The 8947-nt window shown below is 68.0% G+C and overlaps 1 protein-coding gene across 1 annotated transcript; it reads left to right on the forward strand.

Annotated features, from left to right (window-relative positions):
- Positions 1 to 235: 235 nt before the first annotated feature.
- Positions 236 to 8680, forward strand: LOC147598667 (protein NDRG2-like; the record flags this gene model as incomplete). Its single annotated transcript, XM_086761136.1, has 10 exons — positions 236 to 367; positions 416 to 536; positions 2598 to 2660; positions 2779 to 2839; positions 5728 to 5814; positions 6761 to 6817; positions 7193 to 7287; positions 8195 to 8239; positions 8324 to 8374; positions 8562 to 8680. Coding segments are annotated over exons 1-10 (724 nt in total), but the record flags the coding sequence as incomplete, so codon positions are not given.
- Positions 8681 to 8947: the final 267 nt, after the last annotated feature.

An 8947-nucleotide genomic window follows, 5' to 3' on the forward strand; every position in this document is an offset into this window, starting at 1 on the left:
GATTTTGGTGTGAAATGGGGGAATTTGGGGCAAAAATGCGGGATTTGGGGGGCAAAATGGGGGAATTTGGGGGGAATCGTTAGATTTTGGGGCAAAATGGGGGATTTTGGTGCGAAATGGGGTAATTTGGGGCAAAAATGCGGGATTTGGCGGGCAAAAGGTGGGAATCTTGGGGGAAATCGCGAGATTTTGGGGGCGAACCTGTGGGGGGTGTGGCGGTGACCACTCCCCGTTCCGGTGTCCGGTCCTCCCGGCCAGCAGGGGGCGGTGTTGGAGACGCCGTTGGGGCCTGTTCACGTGGCGCTGGAGGGCGCGCCCCGCCCTGGTCGCCCCGCCCTGCTGATGCTGCCGGACGTGGGCCACACGCGTGAGTCCCGCCCCCTTCCCCCTCTCCCGCCGCGCCCCTCCCCCGCAGACGCCTCGTGCTTCGCCCCGCTCTTCGCCCACCCCGAGATGCGGGAGGTCGCCAGCCACTCCCTGCTCGTCCACCTCGACCCCCCCGGCATGGAGGTGGGCGCCCCGCCCTACCCCCCGGGGTGCGTCTGCACTCCCCTCTTCCGCTCCCCCCAGTTGACCCCAGTGACTCCCAGTTGACTGCGTTGACCCCACTGCCCCCCCAGTTGACCCCACTGCCCCCCCAGTTGACCCCAGTGACCCCCAGGTTGACCCCACTGACCCCCCTGTTGACCCCACTGCCCCCCCAGTTGACCCCAGTGACTCCCAGTTGACTGCGTTGACCCCTCTGACGACCCGGTTGACCCCACTGCCCCCCCCAGTTGACCCCACGGACCCCCCCAGTTGATCCCAGTGACCCCCATTAACCCCCCAGTTGCCCCCATTAACCCCCAGTTGACCCCACTGACCCCCATTAACCCCCAGTTGCCCCCATTAACCCCCAGTTGACCCCCATTGACCCCCATTAACCCCCCGTTGACCCCACTGACCCCCATTAACCCCCAGTTGCCCCCATTAACCCCCCGTTGACCCCCATTAACCCCCAGTTGCCCCCATTAACCCCCGTTGACCCCCATTAACCCCCAGTTGACCCCCATTAACCCCCCGTTGACCCCACTGACCCCCATTAACCCCCAGTTGCCCCCATTAACCCCCAGTTGCCCCCATTAACCCCTTGTTGACCCCCATTGACCCCCCGTTGACCCCACTGACCCCCATTAACCCCCAGTTGCCCCCATTAACCCCTCGTTGACCCCCATTAACCCCTAGTTGACCCCCATTGACCCCCCGTTGACCCCCATTGACCCCCCGTTGCCCCCCATTGACCCCCAGTGACCCCCAGTTGACCCCACTGACCCCCATTAACCCCCCGTTGACCCCCATTAATCCCCAGTTGCCCGCATTAACCCCCAGTTGACCCCCATTGACCCCCGTTGACCCCCATTAAGGCCCAGTTGCCCCACATTAACCCCCAGTTGCACCCATTAACCCCCAGTTGACCCCCACTGACGCCTGTTAACCCCCATTAACCCCCAGTTGACCCCCATTAACCCCCAGTGACCCCCAGTAACACCTGGTTGCCCCCATTAACACCCAGTTGACCCCCATTAACCCCCAGTTGACCCCCATTGACCCCCCATTGACCCCATTAACCCCCAGTTGACCCCCATTAACCCCCAGTTGACCCCCATTAAACCCCAGTTGACCCCCCGTTGACCCCCATTAACCCCCAGTTGACCCCCATTAAACCCCAGTTGACCCCCCGTTGACCCCCATTAACCCCCAGTTGACCCCCATTAACCCCCAGTTGACCCCACTGACCCCCATTAACCCCCAGTTAACCCCCTGTTGACCCCCATTAACCCCCAGTTGCCCCCATTGACCCCCAGTTGCTTCCCATTAACCCCCAGTTGCCCCCATTAACCCCCAGTTGACCCCCTGTTGACCCCCATTAACCCCCAGTTGCCCCCATTGACCCCCAGTTGCCCCCCATTGACCCCCAGTTTCCCCCATTAACCCCCAGTTGCCCCCCATAAGCCCCCCGTTGACCCCCATTAACCCCCAGTTGACCCCCATTAACCCCCCGTTGACCCCACTGACCCCCATTAACCCCCAGTTGCCCCCCACTAACCCCCAGTTGACCCCCATTAACCCCCAGTTGCCCCCATTAACCCCCCGTTGACCCCACTGACCCCCATTAACCCCCAGTTGCCCCCCACTAACCCCCAGTTGCCCCCATTAACCCCCAGTTGACCCCACTGACCCCCATTAACCCCCAGTTGCCCCCCACTAACCCCCAGTTGCCCCCATTAACCCCCAGTTGACCCCACTGACCCCCATTAACCCCCAGTTGCCCCCCACTAACCCCCAGTTGCCCCCATTAACCCCCAGTTGACCCTGTCGTCTCTCTGTTGACCCCCCCACCCCTCCCCCCCCCCCAGTTGACCCCCCGCCCCCCTGTCCCCCCACCTCGACCGCCATCACATCGCAGCATCACCCTACGCACCCCTCCCCCCCCCCAACCGCCATCGCTTCACCTCATTGGTCCCCTCGCCCGCCCTCCCCCCACCTCGACCCCCGATTGACCCCTTGCCCCTCCCCCTGTCGCCCCTCCCCCCCCGCCCCCCGCCCCTCCCCCGCAGGTACCAGTACCCCTCCCTGGAGCAACTGGCCGAAATCGTCCCCTGCGTCCTCCGGCACCTCAAGTGAGTGGGCGGGGGGGCGCCCCACGGCGCTGTGGGGCGGGGAGGGGGCCCCTGACCCGTAGCGGGACGGGATGGGGGGGCGGGGCCAGCACCGGCCTGACCCCGCCCACCCCCCCAGCATCGCCAGCATCGTGGGCATCGGGGTGGGCGCCGGCGCCTTCGTCCTGGCTAAATTTGGGGTGAGATGTGGGGCGGGGCGTGGGGCGGGGCGTGGGGCAGGGCGGGGGGCAGATTTGGGGGAATGCAGGGCTGCGGGAATCTCGGGGGAGGTTCTGTGGGGCTGGGGGGCGTGGCTGTGGGGCTGGGGGGGTCGCTATGGGGCGGGGGGGTCGCTATGGGGCAGGGGGGTGTGGCTGTGGGGCTGGGGGGTCGCTATGGGGCTGGGGGGTCGCTATGGGGCAGGGGGGCATGGCCGTGGGGCGCTATGGGGCTGGAGGAGGTTAGTGGGGTCTCTGGGCACTTGTGGGTCGCTGGGGGGTTGGGGGCTTGGCTATGGGGCTGGGGGGTCGCTATGGGGCTGGGGGGGTCGCTATGGGGTGGGGGGGCATGGCCGTGGGGCGCTATGGGGCTGGAGGAGGTTAGTGGGGTCTCTGGGCACTTGTGGGTCGCTGGGGGGTTGGGGGCTTGGCTATGGGGCTGGGGGGTCGCTATGGGGCTGGGGGGGTCGCTATGGGGCGGGGGGGCATGGCCGTGGGGCGCTATGGGGCTGGAGGAGGTTAGTGGGGTCTCTTGGTTGGGTACTTGTGGGTCGCTGGGGGCTCTCGGGGGGCGTGGCTGTGGGGCTGGGGGGTCGCTATGGGGCAGGGGGGGTCGCTATGGGGCAGGGGGGCATGGCCATGGGGCGCTATGGGGCTGGAGGAAGTTAGTGGGGTCTCTTGGTTGGGCACTTGTGGGTCGCTAGGGGGTTGTGGGCTGTCGGGGGGCATCGCTATGGGGCAGGGGGTTCGCTATGGGGCTGGGGGGTCGCTATGGGGCGGGGGGGCGTGGCCGTGGGGCGCTATGGGGCTGGAGAAGGTTAGTGGGGTCTCTGGGCACTTGTGGGTCGCTGGGGGGTTGGGGGCTCGGCTGTGGGGCTGGGGGGTCGCTATGGGGCTGGGGGGGTCGCTATGGGGCGGGGGGGCATGGCCGTGGGGCGCTATGGGGCTGGAGGAGGTTAGTGGGGTCTCTGGGCACTTGTGGGTCGCTGGGGGGTTGGGGGCTTGGCTATGGGGCTGGGGGGTCGCTATGGGGCTGGGGGGGTCGCTATGGGGCGGGGGGGCATGGCCGTGGGGCGCTATGGGGCTGGAGGAGGTTAGTGGGGTCTCTTGGTTGGGTACTTGTGGGTCGCTGGGGGCTCTCGGGGGGCGTGGCTGTGGGGCTGGGGGGTCGCTATGGGGCAGGGGGGTCGCTATGGGGCAGGGGGGCATGGCCATGGGGCGCTATGGGGCTGGAGGAAGTTAGTGGGGTCTCTTGGTTGGGCACTTGTGGGTCGCTAGGGGGTTGTGGGCTGTCGGGGGGCATCGCTATGGGGCAGGGGGTTCGCTATGGGGCTGGGGGGTCGCTATGGGGCGGGGGGGCGTGGCCGTGGGGCGCTATGGGGCTGGAGAAGGTTAGTGGGGTCTCTGGGCACTTGTGGGTCGCTGGGGGGTTGGGGGCTCGGCTGTGGGGCTGGGGGGTCGCTATGGGGCTGGGGGGGTCGCTATGGGGTGGGGGGGCATGGCCGTGGGGCGCTATGGGGCTGGAGGAGGTTAGTGGGGTCTCTGGGCACTTGTGGGTCGCTGGGGGGTTGGGGGCTTGGCTATGGGGCTGGGGGGTCGCTATGGGGCTGGGGGGGTCGCTATGGGGCGGGGGGGCATGGCCGTGGGGCGCTATGGGGCTGGAGGAGGTTAGTGGGGTCTCTTGGTTGGGTACTTGTGGGTCGCTGGGGGCTCTCGGGGGGCGTGGCTGTGGGGCTGGGGGGTCGCTATGGGGCAGGGGGGGTCGCTATGGGGCAGGGGGGCATGGCCATGGGGCGCTATGGGGCTGGAGGAAGTTAGTGGGGTCTCTTGGTTGGGCACTTGTGGGTCGCTAGGGGGTTGTGGGCTGTCGGGGGGCATCGCTATGGGGCAGGGGGTTCGCTATGGGGCTGGGGGGTCGCTATGGGGCGGGGGGGCGTGGCCGTGGGGCGCTATGGGGCTGGAGAAGGTTAGTGGGGTCTCTGGGCACTTGTGGGTCGCTGGGGGGTTGGGGGCTCGGCTGTGGGGCTGGGGGGTCGCTATGGGGCTGGGGGGGTCGCTATGGGGTGGGGGGCATGGCCGTGGGGCGCTATGGGGCTGGAGGAGGTTAGTGGGGTCTCTGGGCACTTGTGGGTCGCTGGGGGGTTGGGGGCTTGGCTATGGGGCTGGGGGGTCGCTATGGGGCTGGGGGGGTCGCTATGGGGCGGGGGGGCATGGCCGTGGGGCGCTATGGGGCTGGAGGAGGTTAGTGGGGTCTCTTGGTTGGGTACTTGTGGGTCGCTGGGGGCTCTCGGGGGGCGTGGCTGTGGGGCTGGGGGGTCGCTATGGGGCAGGGGGGGTCGCTATGGGGCAGGGGGGCATGGCCATGGGGCGCTATGGGGCTGGAGGAAGTTAGTGGGGTCTCTTGGTTGGGCACTTGTGGGTCGCTAGGGGGTTGTGGGCTGTCGGGGGGCATCGCTATGGGGCAGGGGGTTCGCTATGGGGCTGGGGGGTCGCTATGGGGCGGGGGGGCGTGGCCGTGGGGCGCTATGGGGCTGGAGAAGGTTAGTGGGTCTCTGGGCACTTGTGGGTCGCTGGGGGGTTGGGGGCTCGGCTGTGGGGCTGGGGGGTCACTATGGGGCAGGGGGGCGTCGCTATGGGGCTGGGGAGTCGCTATGGGGCTGGGGGGTCGCTATGGGGCTGGGGGGGCGTGGCCGTGGGGCGCTATGGGGCTGGAGGAGGTTAGTGGGGTCTCTTGGTTTGGCACTTGTGGGTCGCTGGGGGCTCTCGGGGGGCGTGGCTGTGGGGCTGGGGGGTCGCTATGGGGCTGGGGGGTCGCTATGGGGTGGGAGGGCGTGGCCGTGGGGCGCTATGGGTCTGGCCCCGCCCCACAGCTGCTGCACCCCGAGGCGGTGGAGGGGCTGGTGCTGATCAACATCAACCCCCGCGCCAAGGGCTGGGTGGATTGGGTGGCGCACAAGGTGGGCGGGGCCGGCGGGTGGGGAGGGCCAATGGGGAGAGGGGTGGGGCAGAAGGGGGCGGGGTTTGGGGGGGTTCCCTGCTGCTGGCCCCGCGGCGCTGTGGGTCACTTGGGTCGCGTGTGGCTCACTGTGGGTCCCTATGGGTCGCCGTGGGTCGCTGTGGGTGGCGGTGGGCGGCCGTGGGTCACTGTGGGTCCCTACGGTGTCTGTGGGTGGCTGTGGGTCGCTGCGGGTCCCTACGGTGTTGGTGGGCGGCTGTGGGTCGCTGTGGGTCCCTACGGTAGCTGTGGGTCGCTGTGGGTCGCTGTGGGTCCCTACGGTGTCTGTGGGTCGCCGTGGGTCGCTGCGGGTCCCTACGGTGTCTGTGGGTCGCTGTGGGTCGCTGTGGGTCGTGGTGGGTCCCTACGGTCGCTGTGGGTCGCTGTGGGTCCCTACGGTGTCTGTGGGTCGCTGTGGGTCGCTGTGGTGTCTGTGGGTCGCTGTGGGTCGCTGTGGGTCACTGTGGGTCACTGTCGTGTCTGTGGGTCGCTGTGGGTCGCTGTGGGTCCCTACGGTGTCTGTGGGTCGCTGTGGGTCCCTACCGTGTCTGTGGGTGTCTGTGGGTCGCCGTGGGTCCCTACGGTGTCTGCGGGTCGCTGTGGGTCGCTGTGGGTCGCGGTGGGTCCCTACGGTGTCTGTGGGTCGCTGTGGGTCGCTGTGGGTCCCTACGGTGTCTGTGGGTCGCTGTGGGTCCCTACCGTGTCTGTGGGTGTCTGTGGGTCGCCGTGGGTCCCTACGGTGTCTGTGGGTCGCTGTGGGTCGCTGTGGGTCGCGGTGGGTCCCTACGGTGTCTGTGGGTCGCTGTGGGTCGCTGTGGGTCGCGGTGGGTCCCTACGGTGTCTGTGGGTGCCGGTGGGTCGCGGTGGGTCGCCGTGGGTCGCCGTGGGTCCCACGGGTGCCCCCCCAGCTGTCGGGCCTGACGTCCTCCAGCAGCGAGCTCATCCTGGCGCACCTCTTCACGCAGGTCGGGCGGGGGGGCACTTGGGGGTCCCGTGGGGGGCCACTTGTGGGTCCGGGGGGCGCTTGGGGGTCTGGGGAGGGCCACTTGTGGGTCCTGGGGGTCAGTTTTGGGGGCCCTCAAGGGGCACTTGGGGGGCCTGGGGGCACTTGGGGGGCCTGTGGGGGGCACTTGGGGGGCCCAGAGTCCACCTGGAGGCCCCAAGGGCCACTTGTGGGTCGGGGGGGGCACTTGTGGGTCAGGGAGCTCAGTTAAGGGTTGGGGGAGGGTCACTTGTGGGTCACAGGGTGGGGGCGGGGTGGGGGCGGGGCTGTGACACGGGGGCGTGGCAGGGCGGGGCAGGGGCGGGGCGGGGGTGGGGCTGTGACGCGCAGGCCGCAGGAGGAGCTGGCGGCCGCCCCTCCCCCGGTGCAGCAGGCCCGGCGGCGGCTGGGGGCGGCGCCCAACGCCCCCCTGCTCTGGGCCATGTACAACAGGTACTGGGCAAACTGGGGGCGCTGCGGCGGGGCTGCGGGGCACTGGGATCGAGCTGGGATTGAACTGGGAGGGAACTGGGAGGGGCTGGAATGGAACTGGGGGGACTGGTGGGGACTGGGAGGGGACTGCGGGGGACTGGTGGGGACTGGGAGGACTGGGACTGGGCTAGGAGGACTGGGACTGAACTGGATTGAACCGGGGCAGACTGGGAGGGAACTGGGGGGGCTGGGAGGGACTGGGGGGGCTGGGAGGGACTGGGATTGGGCTAGGAGGACTGGCATCGAACTGGGATTGAACTGGGATTGAACCGGGGGGGACTGGGAGGGAACTGGGGGGGGACTGGGACTGGGCTAGGAGCACTGGGATTGAACCGGGGGGAACTGGGATGGAACTGGGGGGACTGGTGGGGACTGGGGGGGACTGGGGGGGACTGGGGGGGACTGGCAGGGGACTGCGAGGGGACTGGGGGGGACTGCGAGGGGACTGGGGGGGACTGGGATTGAACCGGGGGGGATTGGGAGGGAACTGGGAGGGACTGGGACTGGGCTAGGAGGACTGGGACTGAACTGGGATTGAACCGGGGGGGACTGGGATGGAACTGGGGGGGCTGGGAGGGACTGGGAGGGGACTGGGGGGGGTCTGGGATGGGATTTGGGGGCACTGGGATCAGACTGGGATGGAGTGGGAGGTACTGGGGAAACTGGGAGGAATTGGGATTGAACTGGGATGGAGCTGGGGGGGTACCAGGGGGCTGGGAGGGACTGGGAGCAACTGGGATTGAGCTGAGGGGAACTGGAAGGGAACTGGGAGGGACTGGGAGAGAACTGGGAGGGAACTGGGGAGAAAACAGGGGGAACTGGGATCAAACTGGAGGCACTAGGATGAACTGGGACACCCCCCTTGCAGCCGCGGGGACCTGGGCCTGCAGCGCAGCGGGGCCAACAGCCTGCGGTGAGTGACCCCTGACCCCTGACCCCACGTGACCCCCGTGACCCCACGTGACCCCCCCGCGACCCCTGACCTTTGCCCCCCCAGCTGCCCGGTGCTGCTGGTGGTGGGCGACAACTCCCCCACAAGGACGCCATGGTGAGTGACGTCACTGGTGATGTCACCGGGCCTCCTGTGATGTCACCGGGCCTCCTCTGAGGTCACATGACACCCCCCCATGGGGTCACACAGGGTCAGAGGTCATGGGGTCAGAGAGGGTCAGAGGTCACGGGGGGTCAGAGGACTGCTGGGGGGGGGGGGGACCGGGCCTTACCGGGGTCGCGAGGTCAGAGGTCAGCCAGGGGTCAGAGGTCACCGGGGAGGGGTCGGAGGTCACGGCCCCACCCGCGCAGCCGGCCAAGCTCACCGAGGCCTTCAAGTACTTCCTGCAGGGCATGGGCTACCGTGAGTACCGCCTAACGAGCCACCGCTAATTAACACTCCTGGGGGGGTAATTAGCGCTCGGGGCGGGTAATTAAGCCGCTCTGCATAATTAATTACCGCCGGGGTGGGGGGCTCGTTTGCGTGCTGGAAGGGGAAAAGGGGAAAACTCAGCTGAGGCGGGGGAGTTAATTACACCGGGGGGGGGTAATTAGCGGTGCAATTAATTAACCTGGACCTGGGGGGAGTAATTAGCTGCTGTGAGGCAGGAATTAATTGACCTGAGGCTTA

This window comes from Chlamydotis macqueenii, chromosome 17, assembly GCF_036417535.1.
Source record: "Chlamydotis macqueenii isolate bChlMac1 chromosome 17, bChlMac1.mat, whole genome shotgun sequence".
Taxonomy (NCBI): Eukaryota; Metazoa; Chordata; class Aves; order Otidiformes; family Otididae; genus Chlamydotis; species Chlamydotis macqueenii.